The sequence below is a fragment of the Harpia harpyja genome, chromosome 7, assembly GCF_026419915.1.
Source record: "Harpia harpyja isolate bHarHar1 chromosome 7, bHarHar1 primary haplotype, whole genome shotgun sequence".
NCBI classification, from domain to species: Eukaryota; Metazoa; Chordata; class Aves; order Accipitriformes; family Accipitridae; genus Harpia; species Harpia harpyja.
In genome coordinates this window covers 38,959,494-38,984,286 of record NC_068946.1, presented here as the reverse complement: position 1 = coordinate 38,984,286, position 24,793 = coordinate 38,959,494, and the positions used below count along the sequence as shown (strand labels likewise).

Genomic DNA, 24,793 nt, shown 5'->3' with positions numbered 1-24,793 from the left:
GTAGTTCATGGTTTGGAAATAATACTGGATGTTGTCCCTAGCCACAAAGCTTGGCACCTACTGCAGCAATCTAAGAAAGGGTATTTCTGGAGTAGAGCAGCCCAAGATGTCCCTGTGAAGGAGGCCACCACACCAGCAGCAGCATTTAAGCTGGATGTTGATCATATTACAAAGCCATTGTTAGGAAAGAGGTGGCACCATTGCTCTGAACTGCAGCTCTGAGATTAACTGGATTTGAGCTGGTTGGCTGAACTGAAAAAGTAATGCCCCAAAACCCCAAATTAATTTCCTTCTGACTTCACAAAAGAATACATTTGAAATTCAGTATTGGGCTTTGGGTATTTTATTTTAAATCTTACTCTTTTCTTGAACTGTGAGTTTTTCAAAATAAATATTTCAAAATAAAATGTTTAGAAAATGTAGAAATGTTTTGACTTGAAATCCTGAACTTCATCTTCAGCTGTCAATTTTTATTTGGCTTAACAAATGATTGAAGCTGCTCCAAACAGCACTTTTCAGCAGAAGAAAAATAATACATTTTAATGGCTCTTCACGCATATGTGTGTGTGTGTGTGTCTCTGTATCCCACCTCCTTGTTCAGGAGGTGCTTGAACCCTGCCAAGCACCCTCCACTTAAGACTGTGGGTAGGGGCATTGAAGGTATCTCCTGACACTCCTTCAGTCCTGGCTCTGCTTTTCAGCTTCAAGCACAGTGCGCGGTAGCTGGGTATGAAGATGGCTTCATGTTTTTAAATTGTGTAAGCTTAATTTAGCAAAGACAACAGACTAAGAACACTTTATTGTAAAGCAGCGAAATTCAAACTGCCTCATTCATACCCAGTCGTGCAAGCCCCTGCCCTGGGGTTTGACATTCTTTGCCAAATTGGGGAGCTCTGCTGAAGCCCAACTTCCTTATTTAGGCTTTCTCTCTTCACCATGAATTACTTCAGGGTCTGGGTTTGTCGTGATTTTTTTTTTTTTTCAGGAGCTTTATTTCCTTGCTGTGTTTTGTTTTCTCCCCCTAGACAAACATTGGTTCCATCTTGGCATCAGTAAATCCCTACAAACCCATCCCTGGTCTGTATGGTGTGGATGCCATAGACCTGTACAGACAGCACCGCCTGGGTGAGCTGCCTCCCCATATCTTCGCCACCGCTAACGAGTGCTACTGCTGCTTGTGGAAGCGTCATGACAGCCAGTGTGTTCTGATAAGGTTAGAAATGGGAGAACCGGCTACTCCCGGACTGCATTACATGCCTTGCTCCTGCTGCTCCATTTGCAATGACATCTGCCTAAATATCTGCACCATCCTCCCTACCCTTTGCCTGATCCCTGCTTGCCACAGTGGAGATGCCACGTGTTTATTCCTGGAGATCACTTCTCTGCCGCGGGTGGGATGGTCATTAGCTCTGCCTGTCCTGGATTTGTGAATGAAATGCATGTTTTTTCTTAACAGCGGAGAAAGTGGAGCTGGAAAGACTGAGAGCACCAAGTTGCTGCTGAAATTTCTGTCAGCCATGAGCCAGACCTCCCTCGGGGCCCCTGCGTCTGAGAAGAGCACTCATGTGGAAGAAGCCATCCTGGAAAGCAGGTACGGTCCACCCTCACGAGCGTGCGGGGCCCCATCCCTGCAGACGCCAGCGTGCTGGGGCAGCCTGCCTTTGGCAGGGGCACTGCCTTCTGGGCAGCTGGGCTGTGGATGGAGCCAAACCTGGGCAGTGAGGATCATGCAGCTGAACGGTGTCGCGTCAGGGAAATGCGGTCACAGTCTCACTGGGACGCCTCATGCTGGCTGCTCTCCCAGCTGCCCATGGATGAATTAGGCTTCTTTCCAATAGCAGTGCAGGGTGTGCGTGGCAGCCGGAGAATTAATGCTCTAGCCAAGGCTGGGATTTCTCCTTCCTTCAGTAACTCATCCGCTGTGCCTGCCCAGCTGCACCCTTGAGCTCACCTGCACGTCACCGCGCTGTCCCTCTTTCCAACTCTACATCTCTTATGGCAGCGGCTGGAGGGGACGTGGGCAACGTCCCTTCCTGGCTGTCCCAGGTCACCCCCGTCTCCCACAGCTCTCGGCTGTGGCTGTGCTTGTAGTGTCTCTGTCACGCTCTGGCTCCTGGTCTCCTCCTTTAGCCCCTGCTCTCTCCCCCGGCGTCCATTTGTTTCAGGCCACCGGTGTGTCTTGCTCTCAGAGGTCCTTGCAGCTCTCTTGCTGTCCAGACAGGTGATTTCATTGAGAAACTTCCATGGGAGCTGTAAGGGACACGAGCGAGAAGGTTTGCTGGGGGGCTGCAGCAGGGCTTGTGTGGGAGGAGGCCCCGGGCTGGTCAGAGCTGGTCTCAGCTGGACCTGGCACCAGGGAATAACCATCACCCGCCAAAACCTCGCCGAGCCATCGGGCAGGCAGGGAAGCGCCTGGCACCCGGACCAAACGTGTTTGGGAAAGAAACTGGCAGCCATGAGGGGATGGACACGCGGTCTGTGGGCGACCCTTCATGCCAAAGGAGGCCCTGACACTTCTCAGGGACCGTGACCTGTGCCAGGGCAGGGACACCCCTGAGGGACCGTGGCCCACAGGTGACCCACGCTGGAAGAGGGACACCAAGGAAAAAAGTGTCAGGAAAACCTGAAGAAGCAAAGTGCAGCTGAGGAAAACCAGTAAGAGGCAAAGAGCAGCAGAGAAAACAAGGAAGCGAAGAGCAACAATGTGTGTCGCCCCAGCCTCCTGCGCTGCCCGCTGCCTTGTGGGGGGAGTTGCGAGGGACTGGTTGTGACCTAAGGTGAAATTGGAAGCTGAGGCTAAGAAAAGGAGGGCAATAGGTGTTTGACTTTCAGGTAAGCCTTGGGAAGATGAAGGAAAGAAGTTTACTTAAGTGTCTGTTTTATTGTCCTCCTTTTTCTTAACACCTGAATGCTATTTAATAAATTAAATTAAATTAAACAAAAATTCCCCAGCACGAGATTGTCTTGCCAGTGATTGGAGGACCTTGCTGGGGGTCTTGCAGATCAGTACTGGTCAAGGGCGAGGCTGCAGGTTGGTCCCAGTTTGAGCCTGTGATAGTTGCAGAAACCTCCAGAGGAGTAAATCAGATGTCTGCAACAGGATCTAGTTGTGTAATAGGCTGGAATCCTTTGAACCATCTGTGTAAAAGTGACTCTCACGCAAGTGGTGCATTTCAGGGCCCAGAGAGTAGAGAGAAGGAATGTTTCCTGGAAGACGGTGACGCAAAATAGTTACTAGTAACTGTGGTGAAAATAGCCTAAGCAGACATGCGGTGTCTAATGTGGCAGCTGCAAGAGCACTGCGGTTTTTAGGATCCTTATAAGCAGAGCAGCACTGAGCAGAAGCATTGCTGCCTTTGGACCTGGTGCTCAAGAGACCGTTGTTGGATGATTTATCCTTTGGAGATGTGCAGATTTTACCAGGAACGTTGGCAAATTGGAAGAAGCTCTTAAGCGCGATACAGTCATGACTCAAGATCTGCAAAATCTGCTCTAAGGCAAGCGGCTTAGAAGGCTCAAGCCCACTTAGCAGTTAAGTGGTAACTTGACTGTGATCCAGAAACCTTACGATGGTAGGTAGGTGATTCCTGAGTCTGCAAGATCCCCAGCTGTGAGGTGGAGTAAGAGCTTGCAACTCGTTTTGTGTACATTTCTAGTGCTACGTGAGCTATTGCAATGCAAGTGCAGGAGAATTTGATTTGTCACCTTTTCCCTGAAGAAGAGAAGCTGAAGACCTGGCCCAGAGCCAGAAGCTGCTACCACTCCTAACAAGTCTACCTCATGTTTGCAGTTCAGCTTCACTTGCTCTGCCAGTGGCCCTCCTTGGGTTAGCTTATGGCAGATTTTCATCCTTGCGCCCCAGTGCATACCCAGGAACAATGCTGGATTCTCTCTCCATTTCAGACAGCTTTATAAACAAAGCGTTATGTCAGCTTTCTATCATTTGCTTGTGTGTTGTAACATTCGTGTTTGGTGTATTTCTCAGAAATCAGGCTCTGAAAACTTCCTTGGCACTGTTGATTTGGTCTGTTTTCCTTCTTGAAAATATCCATCAGTCCATTAAAAATTCTGCTGACTTTCCTCTCAGCTTATTTTCTTGCTTGTTTCACTCTGAAGCTCCCTTCTCCGTGTTGGGTGACACTGCTGACAGCATAGCCACCTTTCCTGTTACTCATCCCTGTAATTTTCGAATCTGCTTTTTTGTCTTCGGCTATGCCTCTGAGTCCTGAACCTGCATAAGTTGCAGTATTTCTAAAATCCAGGCTTCGCTTTCTGCTGCCCTGCTGAAACTGCTTCCTGTCGTTTCGAGTCCTGCAACACACCCTGCCCACATCCAGCCAAGCAGCCAGCATCACCCTCCTGATGGGCCACTCTGCCTTGTGCAGTTCGCTGCTGCATCAAATGCCGCGTTGGGATGTGCCTGCTGGCGCGGGCAGTTTGGTTGGCCCACGCACCCACCCGCATTGCTGGCTGTACCAGCTCACCCACCGCTCTGCCTTGCAGCTGCCGCCAGCCTCAGACACCCACGTGCCTATTTCCTCCCCCATCCCTGAAAGACTTCCGCAATCATGTGCATGAGCCCGTTGCCAAACTAAACTATAAAGATACTTCCTTGTGCTTTGCTTATCTAATTTAACATGATTTAGAGCCATAAAGATTGGCTGGCTGGTTACTGCACTCTCACTGCAACTGTGGTGGTCATATAACATAACCTTGTTCTCCCTTTTTCTGGTTGTCCCCATTAATTTTTGTTGATTCATGGCGTTGGTGTGCTCAGTGGGACATTCCTGTGCAATGTCCTTATTTACATACTTGTTTCAGAGGTCTGGGTCTTGGAATTCAAATTCTCCACGGCAAGGAACTTTCTTCCGGATCTGTGCACACAGATTTCTATGACTGAGATTTCTATGGTTGTAACATATTATAACAGAGCAATTTCATTTCTATGCTGTTGTTTCTTTAAAGTGATATTTTCAAGAGATAAATTAGGAAAATACTGCCTGAAGTTTCCTGAAGGTTGTTGGGCCCTTCCCACAACCACAGCTCTCACTTGCAAGGCCTCAAGCTTTCAGCAAACTCCAGCGCTATCTGTAGTTGTAATTATTTGTCATGTTAATAATTATTAACTTGTGAATAATCCTGTATCTGCCCCTGCCTCCAGTGGAACCACACAGTAGATCGATGGAGATGTTTAAAAAGCCAGTATTTTTCAGGGTAGTAACGGCAATAATTTTTGTTAAAAACTATGTATGTTTTAAAATTAAACATGACCACATACAGGCTGTTCTTGTAGCAACTCTATGACTCCTTGCTTGTTGGGCCTTCAGATTATTTTAGAATTGGCTACATTGCAAAAATGAATATTTTAATCCTGGATCCAGCGTATCAGTTTGAATGGTTTAGGCTTTTCCCTTGTACTGTTCTGTGGAGCAAGAACCAAGCTGCATTTTAACTCACTATTTTCCGTGTTGAATGAGCCTCCTGAAGACAGGAAGGTGACCAGGAGACAAAAGTCTTCAATTCATCACCCATCTGCAGTTTGGTGATAGATTTTTTTGCAAAATTTTTTTTCCTGAAGGGGATGATGTGGTGCTTTCAGAATGAAGTTTTCAAATCTATAGTGTGTGTACAGTCCCTCTACTTGGAAACCATGTGGCTTGTATCAACCTAAGCAAGATTTAAATAACAAGGGCTTGTGTGTTCCAGTATCAAATTTCAGCACCAAACAAATCAGTTTAGTACTATGTTTGTTTCTTAGTTTGAAAATGTTTGCCCGTAATTTTAAGAGGTGGCTTATACCGTCTTCTCTTTCAAAGGTAGAAGCAGAAACAAAGTATGTGGTTTAAAGCTACAGGGTGTTTGCCCTATACGTCCGATGCTTCTGAAAATCCTGAAAAAAATACAAGCCTGTTTCATGGGATGCTGCTGTGTTAAGCACACAACCTGGCTGGGTCTTGCCACCTTTCATTTCCTGAAGCCACATTGGTGGGGAATGCCCTTGACAGTGTGAACACCAATTGCCCATACTGATTGGGGACTGATTTAATTAACTCCAATCCCAAAGGTTTAAAATTTATCTAGCAGCATGCTAAATTGCTCTTGCCATCCTTCCTTGCCCTTGAGCTCCTCCTGCTTGTCCAGTCTGGTGCACGCTGTACAAGTGGCAAAAGGCTGGGTACATGCTTTGTTTTAATAGTATCCCATCACCAATCATATCTTCATTGCGTTGTTTCTGCAGCCCCATTCTGGAGGCTTTTGGAAATGCCAAGACAGTTTATAACAACAACTCCAGCCGCTTTGGCAAGTTCATCCAGCTGCACTTCTCTCAACATGGACACATCCAGGGAGGCCGAGTAACTGATTGTATCCTTTTCTTCAGTGGACCAGAAATGGAATGGAGCCAGTGAAGATGAGGAAGAGCTCAGAGTGGGTCAGGAAATCCCTCATCACTGTTGCTCAAAGCCAGTTTATAACTGTGGACAAATTTGCAACTTAAAGAGGGAAGAAGTGTTTGTTTTGTGGGCCTGCACCACCTAGTTCTGAAAACCTTTTGTCTAGGTACTACATTAGGTAGGGACATAGTTTGACTTTTCACTTTGGCAGTCACAACATTTGGTACTTAAATCTCTAGAATTTGCTACCTAGGAAGATCCCTCATGTTGATTGCATCCTGTTTTTCCCAGAAGATTGTTCCCTTATGTTAGCTCTGCCAATGAATTAATGATTTAGAAAAGTGAGACCAAGCTAAGAATCAATATATTCTGCACAATATTTGGATGCAGAGTAGAACAGGAATTTAGAGGGCCAATTATGACTCCCTTTTTTGGGCTGCCCATCTCCAGTGGACCTTGGAACCCTAATCATAGAATCATAGAATATCTCAAGTTAGAAGGGACCCGTAAGTATCATCGGCTCCAACTCCCTGCTCCTCACAGGACTACCTAAAACTAAACCATATGACTAAGAGTGTTGTCCAGACACTTCTTGAACTCTGACAGGCTTGGTGCCGTGACCACTTCCCCGGGGAGCCTGTTCCAGTGACAAGGACAGGGAAGGCTAGATATAGTTGAATTATGTTGTGCCATGACCGCTTTCTTCCCTGTATGCCCATGTACCCCTCTCCCAAAGGCTTTGACGTATCTTTTGTCTACATGAGGCAGCTAAGGCTGCCCTGGCTACATTTCTTGATGTTGATGTTCAAAGCTGCTGATGACTGCAGACCACACCAATTTCCACTGGAGTAGCAGCCAGATGAATTTACTACTGTTGTAAATAACAGGCTTGGATTGTTTAGTCTCTGCTCTTTGTGCTGTCAGTAGATTAAAGATAGCAGTCTCTTGCAGAAGCAATGAGAACTGATGCAAGACGTGCTGTGTGCAATACAGACTTTCAGATGAGAGTGGCCTCTCTAATCTTTCTAGGTGTCCCTAATGCGGCTCATCCTTTGTTAGGTTACCTCACCATTGTGCAGGTCCAATGCTCTATCTGACCCTGCCCTTTTAAATATCTCTTTGGCACATAATACCTCCTGAGACAAGGAGTAGAGAGGAAGATTCAAGATGATGTTTGGAACCACTCTTTGTCCACTTTCCAAAGTGTCAGTTATTTAATGATTTGTTGCTTGTTACAGGGTTCATCCCAATGTGTCTAGAAGATCCTTTGCCAGTCGTCAGGAGATCTGTGCATATGTCATTTGAATGTTTTCTCCTTAACATGCTGTTCAGATTTACTGGAAAAGGTAGGTATCGCCTCTACTGACTGCTGGATGAGCCCTCTCCTCATAGTATGGTGTGATAGTGCCAGATCTGCTCCTGGATGATGCTGTCTCTGTCACAGCACATAGACATTAGCTCTTTAGGTGTTACTATGGCAATTGTCTCAACTGAGGAAGAGGATGGTGGAAGAACAATGTTTGTTTTATATCTGTCAGATCCTGTTCCTCCTGTCTTTGATAAACCCTGTGCATTACAGAGAGACTCCAAGAAAAAGCTGTTTACCACGGGGAAAGGGAGAGAGAACAAGTACCTGGAAACTCAGTTCCATAGAGAGGAATATGGGGGTACACCTCCACATGCAGACATCTCTGCTCTGATGTAGTTTACTTTGGACTCAGGAACTCACTGAGGAGCAGGGTCAGAACTGACAAGGTTCAGTTTGTCCATGCGCACACTCTTTAAGTGAGTTCAGAGAAGTCTGTTTGTGCACAGTTGCACAGCCATACGTGATAAGATCTTGATGTAAAGCTTACTTAGACAATGCCATCACTAAACTGGAAGAAGCCCCTCTTCTGCATTGGCCCTGGAGATTTACCTGTATCCTGGTCCTCTCTTTGCCTTTGCAACCACAAGTGCGATCTCTTTCTACTGGCTACTCCTGTATTCTTTGTTTCAGAACAGAGTGGTACACCAGAACCCCGGAGAGAGGAATTACCACATCTTTTATGCTCTGCTGGCTGGTGTGAGTGCGGAGCAGAAAGGTAATTTCATTTTCTGGGATATGGTGCTGTCCTCTTTCCAGTCCAGCATGTGAAGCAGGTATAAGTCAGTTAGAGCACGGATATTTCAGGTACTTCATATATAATTTTTTCTTGAAGGCCATATGGTGATTTCATGGGAGACAGAAAGGGGAGTTGAGAGAAAGAGGCTGAGGATGACAGAAATGCTATATGAGAAAAGACACCTCAGGCATTCTGAGGTGGAGGGAAAAGTCTGTGCAATGAAATGAGGTAATGAAACTGGCTAGAGGCAAAGGAAGGGTAAAGAGTCTTGATTCAGATGCTGATGGGTGCTGTTCAAGGAGTTCAAAGGTTGGACTGACAGACATATTTTACAACAAACCTTCAGTATAGGTAATAGGAAAGATAAGAATTAGAAAGACCAGCGATGTAGTGGCAGGACTAGAGTGAAAACATGTCTAGTATTGGAACAAAGGGTTTATAGCTCTGTACATGGGGAAGGGAGAGGTGGATCTGGAAGAGGGCATGCAGAGAAAGTGGCAGCAGCTGCAGGCTGTGGAAGAATCCTCTTTGTAGTGCAGCACCCCCTTAACAACATTTGTGTGCACCTGCTCTGGGCACTGCTCAGCACTGATGGTCTGTCTTGCTGAAGAGGTCAGATAGGCAGGCAGGAACACGTTACAGTTGCACTCTGGTTTTGAGGGACTGGGGAATTTCTTTATGCCTTTGTTCTGTGTGTGTTAGAATAATCAGATGGAAGAATTAGGCCTGACAGAGAGTGGAAGGGAGTAGGGCTTCAGTTCTGGGGAGTTCATGCAGGAATGGTCACGTAGGTCAATTCAGAGATCCATCTAAAGCAAAGGAAAATAGTGGGGACCATGTTTATCAGCAAGTACTTAGGGAAAGCATACAAACGAGATTATTTTTCTTCAGCAGATCTCTGCTATTCTTCCCAATCTCCCTTTCCAAGCTGGTGTCCCAGGCTGCTTCACTTCTGTAATGCGTTTCTGGCTCTTGATCATCCTTGTCTCCCTTCTCCAGAGATCTTTTAGTTCTCCTCTATCCGTTTTGAAATGGGGGATCAAACCTGCAGATAGTATTTAAGATGTGGTCATGTACAGAGACCTAATTCTGGTTTTATGTTGAGTTCTGTGTTCCTTCTAAAACTGAAGGACCTGAACTGTGTTCAGTTTTTGACTGCTGCTCAGCACTGAGATAATGTCTTCAGAAATATTACTGTGACTCTCTGAACTCTGTCTCAAGTAGTGATACCTAATTTAGAGGTCATTACTGTATGTGTATAGTTAAGAATATTTTTCTGTACACTTTATAAGATTGTATTTCATCATCTTTTTTTTTTTCTGAGTCCGTTCACTATTGAAATATTCTTCTGTGACTCTGCAGCTTGGGATTTGACTGTTCGAAATAATTTTGCATACTCTCTGCAAGCTTTGCTACCGCACACCCTCCTCTTGCCCTTCCCCAGTGCATTCACTGTCTAGGTGTGGCTTTTGAGGCATATGGAATCTGTTCAGATGAACTGTCCCTATGGTAGACACACACACTGTTTGGGGGGACCAAGATCATAGAACGAAAAGGCTGATTGCTAAAGAAATTGTTGTCTTTCTCTTCCCTGCCTCTTTTTCCTCTGTTGCAGAGAGTCTCTCCCTCTCTGAGCCAGAGACTTACCGCTACTTGAACCAGTCTGGTTGTGTGACTGATGAGAACCTGAATGACGTAGAGATGTTCAGTAAGGTCATGGTGAGTCCTGTCCTAACTCCTGCTGAACTTCTGGACACAATCTCATGGACTAAACATGCTGCAGGGTCTAGATCTCACAGGCAGAATTTATTTGCCCTAAGCCAGAATTTGGTGTTCAACAAGTCTGAAGTTCAGCTGTACCAGTTTATGGTAAAAACAAGGCTCGAAAACTGTTTTTAGTGTACAGAAATGGGGGAATTTGGGAAACAGTCAAGGATGAATAATAATTTAGAATGATAGAGACTTTGGGGGGCATGAACCCCACCCCCCACCTCATAATAGTTCCTGGGAGCTCTCTAAGTGGCCTGTTGCAGGAAACCTCACTTGGACCATTAGAAGGGGAACAGTTTGGTCTGAAGGTAGTGTTCTCCAAAAGTGTTCTGGTAAAGTTGTATCACCTGTGCAAATGGCATGCTCTGAAATACCACACAGATATCAATAGACATCTGTAACTTTACCAGAGGTTATGGGTTTAGCAGGATGAATATGCAATTCATGTTTTGTTTGAGAAGTGGTTATTGGCCTGAGGGCTTTAATAATGTAGGTGAAACCAGATAGGCAAGGTGAGAGGAGTCAGTTTAGGATTTCAATAGCTCCTGCTTAGGTGTGATTCAAGGGAAGGAAGTGTCTCCTGTACAACAGAGGTTGCAGTGGCGACATGGCATTTATACTTCAGCTGAGGAGATGCCTGGAGGAAAGAAGAGAACTAGAACCCTGGAGTACCCCACTTACAGGGTGAATGCCTGAAAACTAGGTCCCACCTCTCAAAGTCAACTTATGCCCCAAGAACCCTGCCTCATGTGCATGCACTAAGGCAGAAGGAATGTGCCATACTTCCTCATTATCTGGTAACCTGTTTCCAACCTTCTAGCAGTTAGTGAAAGCCTAGTCTTAAATCTTGCTGCATAAATCTACTATTCTAAGATAAAGTAAATTAAAGGGGTTACATGGATCAGACTAAATTAGGTATATTGTATGAATCTGTCCTTCAGGGAAGACAATAAGGCAGAATGTGGAAGCAGTCCAGTGACATCTGTAACCTGTACTGCCAGTGTTCAGGGAAGGATTTCCTCACACAGGCACAGACAAACATATTCTTCCTGTGACAGACAGGCAACGATAGCAGCAAAGTCCAACTTGAGGATCGGGCAGATGCCCACCTGCCTTAGATGGGGATAGGATAAATGAAGGAGAGAATGGGAGACAGTGAAGATCATTGACAGACGTATAGCTGAGAGAGGGAGTGTGCCATCCTGTTTCACTTTGATTCACAATGATGATAATTCTGAGTTTTACATCTTACATGGGCTGGGCATGAGTGTGGTGGTTGCATTGTACTGTGGCTGTATGTACCAACGTTAGCCAACATTTTGCATAGACTGCCATGAAGGTGGTGGACTTCAGCACTGAAGAAATCAGAGACATCTTCAAACTTCTTTCTGGCACACTTCATTTGGGAAACGTTGAATTCATGACAGCTGGCGGGGCCCAGGTGACAACAAAAGCAGGTAAGTGGGACCCTAGCAACTTGGTAGACCATGCAAAGCCCCATAAGGCCCCCAGTAAAGCTCAGTCCATTGTCCTTTCCCCCTCTGCTGTGCTGGTCTGCAGTGTCTTTGCCAGCAGGTTCCCTAAAGTTTAACCCTGCAAAAGCACTGCCACAGGATGCATGGCTCCAGAGCACTGGTATGATTTAGTTTGGCTGTGGCCCTGTGATCCATTTGTTCTCCTGGATACTCTCAGACTGTGTCCACAGTCTTACAGTTTCTCTTTTGCATTGAAAGAGCAGGAAGAAATAGGAACAGGGGGGAGTTTAAGATAAAAGTAGTCTGTTAACAGACTTTCCCACATCTTCCTTTGAAGCATCTACTAGTGTGCACTCTGTTACAGTTATCCAGTCTGAGCTGGTCTGGTAAAGTGAATCCCTAAACAGACAGAAGCAATAAATACATATTACAAGTGCTTCAAGTCTTAAGTTAATTGCTTCTCTTTTTGACATCCAAGTTTAGCAATCCCACGCTCAGACTGCACTATTGTGCCTTTAGGAAAACATATCTTCTCATTTAATAAATATTTTGCTGGTGCTGAGCTTTACGCAGTGCTTTGCTCTTCCTGTTGTCAGCAGAAAGGCTGACTTACGTGAGTGGCCCATAATGGGTGCTGACCCTGCCTCAGACTGGATATGTGAGCTTACAGCTTTGAGTATGCCAAAGAGAATTAAGTAAAGGGGAGTGTGTTTTGTGGTGAGGTTTAGTCACATGCCTTGTAGGAGTCCCTGGGATTTCCTCACTGAGCTGCAGAATATGGATCTCCCATGAGTGATGGGGATCCATGCAGGAGTAAAAAGTGTGTCCTCCTTTGTTATTAGTGCTGAACATTGCCAGTGACCTCCTGGGTTTAGATGCCTTTCAGCTTTCTGAAGTACTGACGCAGAGGTCAATGATTCTGCGCGGGGAAGAGATCAGCTCCCCCCTCACTGTGGAGCAGGTAAGTGTCCTAGTGTATGCTACTGCTTCTGCCACTTCTGCATTTCCAGGCCCTCTGTCTCCCTCTTGTATCATCCATTCAAGTTTAGTCTTTCCTCTTAACGCACCCTAGGTGCTCACCTGTGTCCTCAAGTATTTTGCCCTTATTGGTAGTTCAGGTCCCAACGTTGACTCTGCTTTTTAGGCTTTACAGGGGAGTTCACTTGCAAATGGCAATGCACAATACTGGTTTTAAGTCAGCTTCATTCACCAGGAATTGGTCATGCTTCCGTCGTGCAGAAGGTACATCAAATGCTTTGTGGTAATTGCATGCGTGCATGCTTTTACCTTGCAGAACTCCCTGGTTACACTGCATTTACTAGAAGATAAAAGCTTGCACACAGTTACCACGAAACATCCGGCAGATGTGGGGTTCTTACCCCACAGTAGCTTCTTTGTGTATCCACACACAACCGTAAAGAAGGACCAAATAAACTGATATGTAGTTCTCATCTTCTGAACTTACACTGCATGCTGGAGCCAGTCCTGCTTATCTATTACATTTCTCTGTGGTTCCTTACAGTGTTGTGCCTACTAACCTTAACTTGTGGTGTTGCTGATCACTTGAGGGCACTCTTGGTGTTTTAGGTCCATGCACAGATAAGTCTAGACAATCTTCTGTCATTAATAAAATGCAAGACACTGGGAAACAAGGAATAATATTACTAGGATGGAAGAAGCATCATGTTATAGCCAAATGAACATCTGTAATGGAAATCTTGTACTGGCATGGACTGCAGAGGGTTATCAATCCAACCCCTACATTGGCAGAGAAACCAGAGTTACTAGGCTCTCTCTGACAGATGTCTGTCTAACTTTTCTTCAGATTTCCCATGGAAGGAATTTCACAGCCTCTTTAGGTATCCTGCCCTAGCTGCAGTGGAGTCTGGAGCTGAAAAGATTTTCCTCATATTTAATTACCTTTGGCATCCCAGCTGTCCACCTTATAAGCTTCCGGTTCTGTGAAGTTTTTCACATGGTGTTCTCTTTTCTAAGCTAAACAATTCAGTTCCTTCAATGTTTCCTTGTAAATAATTTTCTAAATCTCTTCTTCTGTCTCTGTTTTCCCACATCTTTCAAGAAGTGGAGTGCCTATAACTGGACACCGTATTCAAGCTGAAGTCTCAGCAGCGCTCATTACAGCGGAGTAGTTGCTTCTTTTCTTGCTGCGAACATGCCTGCTAATATATCACAAACTAACCTTTGCCTTTAAGAAATGGTATCTTTTTTTCATAGTCTGTGACATTTCTTTGCAATGAAATTGTGTGAAAATTATTTTTCAGCCTATAGTCTGTGGTAGATATCCTCAGTATCCAGTACCACAGTTTCTCTTCTCAGCTGTCTGTCCTAAATAAGCCACATCTTTCTATATCAGCGCACAAGGATGGATAACAAATAATGCCAGAGACACTCCATGCAGTCCAGAGCAACAGTGCGCAGTTGCAGGATTTACAAGAGTCTCCCGGAACAGAGCTTTCCCTGATAGCGTAGCTATTCCTGACATTTGTGCGTGTTGGACCCCACACTTTTGCCTGCAGGCCAGTGAAATATGAAGGCTGCAAGAAAATCATTATAGCAAGCGGATGCTACTACTTAGCTGTCTTCACTAGGTGAGCCTGTTGCACTGAACACTGGGCCTGTAAAGACCATTCCTGCTTAAGCCCTCATGTACTGTGCCCGCCTATTCCCACTTGTTGTTGCGGGAATGCATTGATAGAGCTGCCAGGGATTTCTCATTGTGTAATGGGCTCTTACCCATCTGAGCTTTGACATTTCAGTGGGCTGAATGGATGAACTGGCCTGAAGGCGGGCAAAGCTGGGAGTGTGAAAGCAGCCTTTGAGGATCTCATTTGAGCCATATTGTGGGGAAAGTGGCTTTGCTTACAGCTGGATGGGGAATTCCTGTTCCTGGAAAATGAGTCCAACTTGCTGTGTGGCCAGAGACACTACAGAGATATGGCCTTGAGGGCATTCTCAGTCCCAACTAATAAGACAGACCATCTGATGGTCAGAAGAAATACCCAGGAAAGGCGTGCGTGCCCATGCTTTGAAATGTTCTCTTCTGTGGAGAAGGGAGGTTGTTGTGTGTCCTCGGCCTTGGGATGCTGGAGAGGAGATACTACCCAGGAACAGAAGGGAGAAGAAAAACAGTGAGATTGGGTGAAAAGGAGGATCTTGCAGGCTGAGCCTCAGGAGCTTGCTGAGAGGGGCTGGGAGGATTCAGAGGCAGTCGGCCTGTGCCATTAGCAAAGCAGAACAGGAGAGGTCATGTTATTCAGGCTTGCAAAACTGAAGAGGATGAAGGTGCATTTAGAAGATCTCTGTCATTGCTAGCCCTACTGAAGGAATTACCCTGATGTCACAGGCGAGACAGAGTAAACAACCTGTAATTGATCTAGATACTGAGGTTTATTTATGAAATGACAAGATTATAGCTTTTACCCTACTTGATTATTTCACATATTTTCTCACTCACCCATCAGCATTATGTTCATTAGATGTCAATTTCTTTTCCCAGTCGGGAGATTGCTGCTTGTCCAGGAGAGTTGGGCAGAAAGTTGTGTTGGTTCATGTTGTGTAGCTCCTTGCAGTTACCAGTCTCAGGAACTACCAGCCAAGGTCCTTGGGCATACCCTGACATTTGTCTCCACATGTCTCTGATCTCCAGGATCTTTCCCCACTTCCAGCATCTTTCTTCCAGTCAAGATCTTTGCTGTCTTCTTTCCTGGCCCCTTTTTCTCCTCTCTGGGATCATGTCTTCTTTTTGGGAGCCCTTATTTTTGGCCTTCTCTTCTTTCCAGAACCCTAAGCCCTAGTTTCCCTGTCTAAATAGTGTATGTGCAGAAGGACAGCGTGCGATCAGCTTCTTAATTTGTGGTTCTGTCTCATGTCTCTTTATTAATTGGAGGATTTGGGGCATGCCACTTTTGTTTAGTCCAAGTGTTATCAAAATTTACAGCCAGCCCATTCCTGTTACAGCTATCAGGTAGCACGCTTTTGCTCGAGATTTCAAAAGTTTGATTTTGGACATTCATCCACACACTTACATACACCCAATTATCTACTGCCTGTTAGTGATCACAATTTAAGTTATTTTTTCCACCTATGACACTTAGTTATGATCACTGCATGGGATGTTGGGTCAGCTCCAGAAAGGTCTTTCAACCCATGCTCTTCTGGGGCATGTCGTGGCTGTTGGCCCACCTACCTGGCTTCCAGTAAGATAATGCTGTTTGCAGGAAAGTTTTGGAGAGGGAATTTTTGAGGGTAACTAGGTGACAGAATACTCTATTAAATCCTACCCTACCGGTTTTTGAAAAATTGAGCGGACACCCATTTGACAGCTCTAATAGGAGTAGTGAACTGAAATACCTTGCCTGTCACTGCAAATGTTGGCTCAGGTGATGCAAATGACTGCTGCAGGCTTAGTCACGAGGTATTTTGCCACCTTCCCTGCCCCAGCACTTGTTCCAAAAGATGTCAGTGATTTTGCTACTTCCTTCAGCCTCTCAAGTTCAGTTACCCAAAGGTCATACATGGTATATCTGTGTGTGGCTGGGATATTTGCAAACTTGAATGTTGACTGTACATATAATTACTGCACCGTACACAACCAGTACAGAGGCTGAGACGTCTGAAGAGGAGTGGAGGAACCTAAAGTCCCATAGAGATTCGTGGTGCCTCTTATGCCTTCTCTTCTCCCTGTGACTCATTTTTTCTCTCTGTATTTACAGGCAGCTGACTCCAGGGACTCCCTTTCTATGGCACTCTATTCCCAGTGTTTTTCATGGCTCATTAGCAAGATTAATACGAAGATCAAAGGCAAGGAAAACTTTAAGTCTGTGGGCATCCTGGATATCTTTGGCTTCGAGAACTTTCAGGTCAGGATTTTGTCTTTTGCAGGGTGGGTTGGTTTTGGAGATGTCAGTGCATATAGGAAGGAATTTTGGTTCATTTGTATCCTGTTTAGGTTAGCATAGGCATCCTGGGATTTCTACACTGCCACTTGCCCCTGGAAGCAGCAAGATATATTTAGCTGCCCATTTCTGCCACCTGTATTCATGTAGGCTGATGTTCAAGGTCTGGTTTGTGACACAGACCCTAAGCAGATGTGCTGTGATACATAATATTGAATTTTTGACTTGTATACAAATTAAATGTCCAACTTCTACATGCACGTTGTTTGTTTACATCTGTTTTGCCTTGTGTTGAGAATCCTGTGTGTAATGCTTCTGACTGCCACTGATGAGGGATGTATGTTGAACAGCCATATAGTGACTGCTCAGATATTTCACAGAAGAGAAAGCCTGGTGACCTTACACTTAGGGAATTATATTTCTTTCTTCCTAAGAAGAAGAAATGTGATTGTCTTTAGCATCCTTTACTACCATTTAGGCCTAACGAATTAACCCTGCAAGAGCTACAAAAGCTGTTCTCCTAGTGGACCTCCCCATACTGTCCTCCTCATGTCCATCTGACACCCCTTGCCTCCATGTCGTCTAGCTTTATTCCAGGCCTGGCACCTTCCCCATCGCTATTATAGATTCTTTTAGAGCCCAGGGACAAGAATGTTAAGTTCTATAACCTTTGTTTCTTCTTACAGGTGAATCGTTTTGAGCAGTTTAACATTAACTATGCAAATGAGAAACTCCAGGAATATTTCAACAAACACATCTTCTCCTTGGAGCAGCTGGAGTACAACAGGTGACAGACAGAGGAAGCGAGGCCCCTATTGCTTTCATGGGTGGTAGAATGGAGGACATCATTCCTCCTTTGTGCTGTTCACTCCCTACCGCTAAGGCAGGAGAGGCAGCTGGGCCCTAGTGCAACTCTGACTGTGGATGTGTCTCTGTAAGCACTGTCCACGTGCTTTGCCAGTATAGGTCACTTGTCTCCAAGCAAAAGCTTTCTCCCTTGTAGCATTTAGAAAGTCCACACTCCCTTCTATCTCTCAGCTGAATGGGAAGATCTTGGGCTTTAACCCATTAGAACACACGGTCACTGCCTTATTACTGACTTCAGTAATGATTTACCCAATGTAGTGGTGGTGTTATGCAGGTGGAATCTTGGTGTGCAAAAAGTAAAGTCCCTAAAGATAGATGATTAGATATCTGACAGCTCTTTCTGTCGTAGAGATTCCTATGCTGTGAAAAGGGCTCTTTTCCTCAGCAAGATTTAAATCAGGCTGTTTCCTGAGCATAAAGAGCATGGGGCCTTCTGCACAGCTGTTTCTCTTCTGTGGGCTTCATATTGGATTGTATTTTGTGAAGTACCTGGGATGTTCTAGAGTATTTCTGCTTCTAGAGAAGGCTGCTAGACAAATACTTCAGTCCTTGCTCTGAAACAGAAGCCTTTATGTTTGTGAATGAAGCAATTGAATAGGGTCAGTGAGGGCAAATGAGAGCAGCCTTGTAAAGGGAGACAGCTGAATAGGCAATTCATGAAGTTCTAAAGATTACAAAACTGCAGGGCTATTTATGTACTCACTTCTCAGGCCAATTCCACCATTGCAGGAAGCTTGTGTTAAGAATGGTATCATAGTGACAAAAGATTTTTTCCTGATGATTGCATAGGAGTTTAGGTTCTGTGGTTGAACTTTGGAAAGAACAAGAGCATTTTATTATTGACTACTCATCAAGTTATTCTAGGGTGATGTGCTTAAAGCTTATCTTTCACAGTATCAGCTCTGCTTCCTCCGGTTTAGTAAGTAGCTCCATGTATTTCTTCATTCGACTACACAAGGGGTCTGTGGCACTAGAGACAATTTGATTCATTTGTGATTTGATTTGTTTCAGAAAACGCTGCTCCCTTCAATTCTGGAAGGTCTTCTTGCTCTTAGAAGGAATCCAAGAGGTCTTTTTGTAAAAATATATGGCCTTTCTGACACCCATTGTTGCAAAAATCTGAAACAATGTGAACTGATATTTTTTGTTATTAAGTCGATAAGATATTCCGTTCCCTGTGGGGGATAGATACTACTTTCCATTCTTCAGAAGTTATTCCAGTTTGTTGCTTCCAACTGTTGCCCACAGGTTTCTGAATGCTTTGAACCTGAAAGTATGAAGCCTAGACTGACGGGTTTGTAGACAACAGCTTCACTATCTTCAAAATGCTAGCCTTCACCTGAAAGGTGTCTGTATCAGAATGTCAGTAAGTAGCTTCACACATAGCCTGTAGTCTTCCTTGGATTCCTGAGCAAGAGTTATTCCCAGGCTTCTCTGAATTCTGAAAACAGAAATGGCCAGTATTACGGGAGTGTAAGAAGGTGGTAAGAGTGGGGAAAACACATTCAGCACAGATTTACAGTATTTCATGGATAATTTTCAAAGCATGCTTATCGCACTGCTGTACTTACATCAGCTCCCATTCTGAAAGATGCAGGGCCACCCTGTAGGTCCCCTGCATGTCAGGCCAAAGCTTATCTGTGTCATCCTCTTCAAAACTCTCCCTGAAAAGTTGCTCCTGTCTCTTCTTCTGGTGGACCTATGAATTTGTGGTTCAGTCTTCTGGCAGATGTACTTCAGGCCAGCTTTCCAGATTGGTGAGTCAGCAGTTAACTCTTGAAGCTGTGTAGCAAACTGTCCATCGTCACCACCACTTGGGCTGATAGTTATCATTCCTGAAAGAGCAACTGAGAGCAACTACAATTCTAATGCTCGGTGTGGAATTTGCTCAATGACTACGAGATGAGCATCAGTCCAAATCACTGGGATGGATAAGAAAGGCTGTCTCCTACTTCCATCTCCCTGTGTTAGCAGTGCATTGTGTGTCCTATTCTTTTTCCTCAGCCATGGCAAAGCCTAATTCCTGCAAATCGTCTTGAGTCCTGGGACAGCTGCTGTGCTCAGCTACTTCTGTTCTCCTGCATCTCAGGGCATTGGATCTTGCATTTCACATCTTTCTTCTTTTGTTCTTGACTGTCAGGGAAGGGATAAACTGGGAAGCCATTGACTGGATGGATAATGCAGAGTGCCTGGACCTTATCGAGAAGGTGAGCAGTTATCTATGACAGTTTCCAGGGATCACAGCGGGGACTGCTGATTGTCTTGACCTTCCCTGGGGTTTCCTGGTTTTAAAAACAGGTAGTTGTTGAGATCCTCTTCCCATCGTGACCTGGCAAAAGTATAAGCTGTTCTAGCCACAGTCCCGGCTCAAAGAAAGCAGATCTCTGCTCATTGTTGAGAGTGAGCTTAGGGAGGGTGTCATAGTTTTAGACAGGGAGCAGAGTTTAAGTAAAACCTTAATGTGAATTTTTTATAAATTATCCCCACTTACGTTCTGCTTGCTGAATGCATTGACTGGCCAGAATTCTGCTTTCAGCTCAAGCTTTGCTGGGTATAACTCAGGGGTAATTGCTCAATGTGCTGTCCAGATCTCCAGTTCTTGGCTTGGTGCTATGTAGTTAGAGCTTTTGCTGACTGTAAAAGCCCGTCTCTTGTTTGGCTGTAGAAACTGGGTCTACTGGCTTTGGTGAATGAAGAGAGTCGATTCCCCAAAGGCACAGACAACACCCTTCTGGAAAAACTTCACAGCCAGCATATGGTAAGTAAGAAAATAACCTGGCAGGCAAACGATCAGTATGTTAGCCCCATCAGCATTTCAAAACCGAAAGTGAAGGTTTTGTTGATGTAAAATATGTGCTTTATGCAGGAGGTTTAAAAGGCCTTAGGCCCGAACCTGTAAGTGTTTAATAAAGGTGTACTGAACAAAAGTAATATGTGAAGAAACCTGAAAATGGTCTCTTGTGCACATAGAGAGAGGGAGTGTGCATTCCACAGGCTGTGGGTAGAGGAGATTTGAATTTGTTGCATGGGATGGAGGTCAGGTTCTGTTGGTCTGCGACAGGACGCGAGGCAGCACCCCAGGCACAGGATGCGGCTGCACAGTGTGCATGGGTTTCTCCTGCCAGCTGACTCACAGGAATCTGCTCCAGAGCACGTCAAATCTCTGTCTCCTGGGGCTGAGGATGGCTTTTGCCTCCTGACTTTTAATGAAAGCTCTCTTATTGTTCCTAATTAATTAAATTCTTTCCTCCTCTTTCTTGTATGCTGGACACAGGAGTAGAAGGGCTTTTTCATGCACGTCAGAAAGTTATCCTGGGGACACAGAAACCACAGTGAGATCACTGTAACAATCTCTTACCCTGTCTCTGGTACAGCCAACACTGGTCATCTTAACAGTAAACAGACTGAAAACAAAGCAAATTAAAACCTGTAGCAGGGACTTATGGAATAGTTTACTACTTTAGTAAGAACATTGTCAGCTAATATGTTTCCTAGTCCTCTAATTCAGGCTTCATGCAAGCCTGAAAACATACAAATTTGTATACTTTGTCTGACTTTTTTTTTTAATTAGCATAGATGCAGATATTCTAATTTTTCATATTTGCATCTAACTCTGCTAGTAATACTCATGACTACAAATTGGATACAATAGCAATGACGTCTGGTTGGCTACTTACGCATAGTTTTGGGGAAATATTTCCTTTCTTTAGGCTTAAATTGATGCATTCATTTTAGTCCGCTGTGGCTTTCCCTTGTATTACAGGTCAAGGTATATGAGAATGCTCGATTTACCTTTTTTATTTTTTATTGTTGTTGGTATTTTGTTAACTTTTAATATAGAACTTACGAATATTTTTAATACATAGCTTCTTTTGAATTTTCTTTCTGAACTGTCCCAAACTCTTCAGTTTGTCTCCAAATGGAGAAATTTCAAAGCTCCTCTTTCTTTCTGCTGTTTATCTCTGAATTCCTCTACATCTTTTCTCTATTCTCTTCTGAGATAAATAATCAGACCAGAATGCAGTTCCCTTGGTAAGAAGGTACCTGTGGTTTATTGTACAGCAGCATGAGACTGTCAGCATTATTTTGCATTCCCTTGTGCCCCACAACATTTTGGTTGCTATATTTGGTGATTTCTGTGCATCGAGTAGCCTTTTCATTAAGCTCTTCATAGTGTCACCTGTCTGCTTTGAGGGGATAGCAGTTAACGTGGAACCCTAGGGAACTTACAAAAGATGGAAGAGGCCGAGGACTTGCAGTGGAGGGAGGAATGATGAAGTAGATAGTGCTCTAGGGTTTGCATTTTTTAAAGGTGAAAGCGGTTTTTGTACCAGTTAAAGTCTTTAGTGCTGGCTGGAAGAGCACTGGAAGGCATCCAGCCAGCGTTGCTAGAAAGCCTGAAGGACACGATAAGAGAACAAGCCCTCTTCTCTGTGTTTTCTGTGGATTGCAATAGGCTTAAGGAGGAAAAGCACAGAGCTGGGATTTGAGGGAATATGACCTCAGATACAACTGGGGAGAGGAGCAATAGGGGAGATGGGAGAAGGAACCAGAAGTGTTGTAGGCATGAATGAAATATAAGGGCTTGGTAGAGAGGGAGGGGAGAGGAGGGTCCCAATGCACATGAGAGAGTCGGTAACAGTCATGTTTGGAGTGGAAGAGAGGGAAGTCTGTGGCTGGAAAGAGATGACTGGATTGGGGAAAGGGAAGAGCAAAGAAATGGGGTCAATATGAAAAGGGAAGAAGGCAATGAAAAAGTTCTCAATAGCACTAACAAATTATCAGGATCAGAAGCCATCCACCCAATACCGCTAAGAGAACTTGAAGGTGAAAGAGCTGAATTACTAACAGTATTGTGCAACATCTTTCTTACTTAAAATTTTCTTAGTACTTGTCTCTGAGAAGGCAGGAAATTATTTTAATTTTTAGAAAGTATTCCAGGAAATTATAGGCCTGTAATCCTTATTTCGCTATTGGGGTAAATTCACAGAATGTAAATGGCCCGTTACTTCAGTGGAAGGAGGCCTGTAAGACTCTCATATGAGCACTGAGGTGGCAGTTTTCTGACAATTCACGGGGCAAGGCTGGACTGAGAGGGGCCTTATGAGACTGATTGGGCTGTAAAATGAAGATGAAAAGCAGTGTAGATAAATGTAAAATGGTGTGTCTGAAGAAAACAGTCCCGGTTTCACATCTGAAATGATGGGCCCTGAGCTGATTGCTGCTCTTCAGGAGCAAGACCCAGACAGAGGCTGTGATGGGTAGTTCCATGGAAACATCAGCACAGTGCTCAGTAGTAATAAAAAAACCAGATCGAGTATTAGAAATTCCTAGGAAAGAAACAGAATAAAAGCAGAAAACATTGTTATGGCACTGTATAATGCATGGATCACCTGCACTTTGAGCAGCGTACACCACTGGGCCCCTCCACTCAAGAAGGGGTTTTATCAGATCTGGTAAACAACAGGTCTGGGACAGCTTCCGTGTTGTGGAAAACTATGTTGAAGGGACCCTGCAGCGTGGAGAAAAGATGACTTGGGGGGGATGCGATGGGTTTAAAAGTCACGTATGGCCCATAGAAGACAAATGGCACTAATGGGAGCCAGGCTGAAAACCAACCAGCTGTAGTTCCCTGTGCGGTTGGTTGAGAGCTCCCTGTGAAAGGACAGTCTGGATGCAAGAAGTCTGCATGGGTTCAGGTGTGGAATGGGCAAGTATTTCAAAGAGAAATCCACTTGGGGTTACTAATTAGGCAGACCTCACGAAAGTAATTGGAGTTTGAGAGAGTATTAGGATGAAAGTATCATTTACTTGTCTTGTTCTTATTCTGCCCTACATAGCCACTGCTGGAGGCAGAATGCTCAGCTGGATGGACCATTGGTCTCAAGCAGCATGGCTGTTCTTACATAGTTAATGGTTTTGACAGAACAAAGAAAGGAGGGGAAAAATGAGAGTGTAGAACAGCTAGTAAGAGAAAGGAAAAATGCATATTGAAAAAAGGGGAAGAGAGGTGCAAAAAAGGATGAAATATAAAGGAAGACAGGAGATTGGTATGACATTTCCTTTGACAAAGAAAAGATGCGTGGGTGTTCTGCAAAGCTGCCATCTTCCCTGCATCCTGATCCTGTGTCCTGCACCACGTGGTTTGTGTGGAGCCCAGTCTCCTCAGGTGTCAGACACGCAAGAATTAACATTTCATCCATGGCATGCCTGCCCAACCTTGATTCTGCAAGCCCTTGCTGACATGAGGAATGCCTTGAAGGGCTGGATTTTTCCATCTTACTGGAATAACATATTTGTAATGTAGCTGCAGATAGCTGCTGCAGATGTGGTCGGGCTCTGCAGCAGCTAAGGTCGTTGCCCATCCCAGCATTGTCATAGTCATGGCAGAGTTCCTGACTAAGCCTATTTGTTCGTACACTGGCATTATAAGAAGTCTTCTTTTTCTTTCATTTTAGAGCAACCACTACTATGTGAAGCCTCGGGTAACAGACCATCAGTTTGGCATAAGACATTATGCTGGGGAGGTAGGTGTTCATGGTGTATCTGTGAGTTGCTTGGTGTATCTTGGGCTTGAGGTCCTGGATTTTAGATTCCAAGAATATCAAGAATATCTCTCAGAGCTGTGTGTTTCTGCATAGTTAGTGCCCCGTACCAGAGCACAGGGAGTGTGATGGGCTTAACATACCATGTCATTCTCCATTACTATATTCTCCAGCTTGGACATTTGTTTGAGTTTCTCAGGTAACTTTTGGGTTGGGGGATAAACTCCTCCTTATTTCTGTTATTCATGTTGTCTTTTCTTGGACATTCACAAACAAACCCAAAGTAAAAGTCAGAAGGAAAATTTGACTTTTGGGGAGGAGGAGAAAAGGCAAAATAGCTGTTGCAAAAAGGAAAAGGTCTCCAAGCCTTCAAGGTTAAATGCTGCTCTTTGTTATGGAGAGATACGGAGCAGATGGAGGTGTGTCAACGGAGGGCACTTGCACACTAAAGAAGGGCTAACCTCCTTCTAGAATCATATCTGCTGAGCACTAGTGGTTGGGAGGTCAGGGCACTGGGTAGCATAGTTAGTATTTCCTGAAGTGAATGGAGTACCTCACACCTTGCAGAGGATTTCCCCACACCCCCCCACACCCCAGGCAAATCTCTGCAGCTGTTTCACTTAGCTCCTGTTTTTGAGGGGTTTTTGTAGTTTTGTTTCTGTTTTGTTTTTTTTTTTTTAATTGATGGCTAAAAGCCACTTTCTTGCTGGTAACTGCAGAGCT

At 44.6% G+C, this 24,793-nt stretch overlaps 1 protein-coding gene across 2 annotated transcripts in view; it reads left to right on the top strand.

Annotated features, from left to right (window-relative positions):
- LOC128143906 (unconventional myosin-X-like) overlaps positions 1–24,793 on the top strand; it is a 98,064-nt gene that overhangs the window by 26,399 nt on the left and 46,872 nt on the right. The window contains exons 4-15 of one of the 2 annotated variants that reach the window (XM_052791862.1): positions 1,026–1,213; positions 1,457–1,591; positions 6,239–6,357; positions 8,372–8,476; positions 10,113–10,216; positions 11,595–11,724; positions 12,585–12,703; positions 16,476–16,622; positions 17,345–17,445; positions 19,666–19,732; positions 20,191–20,283; positions 23,984–24,052. In XM_052791862.1, coding sequence (XP_052647822.1) covers positions 1,026–1,213; positions 1,457–1,591; positions 6,239–6,357; positions 8,372–8,476; positions 10,113–10,216; positions 11,595–11,724; positions 12,585–12,703; positions 16,476–16,622; positions 17,345–17,445; positions 19,666–19,732; positions 20,191–20,283; positions 23,984–24,052 — 1,377 coding nt within the window. The remainder of the gene's footprint in view (positions 1–1,025; positions 1,214–1,456; positions 1,592–6,238; positions 6,358–8,371; positions 8,477–10,112; positions 10,217–11,594; positions 11,725–12,584; positions 12,704–16,475; positions 16,623–17,344; positions 17,446–19,665; positions 19,733–20,190; positions 20,284–23,983; positions 24,053–24,793) is intronic. The other variant, XM_052791864.1, reaches the window with a different exon arrangement.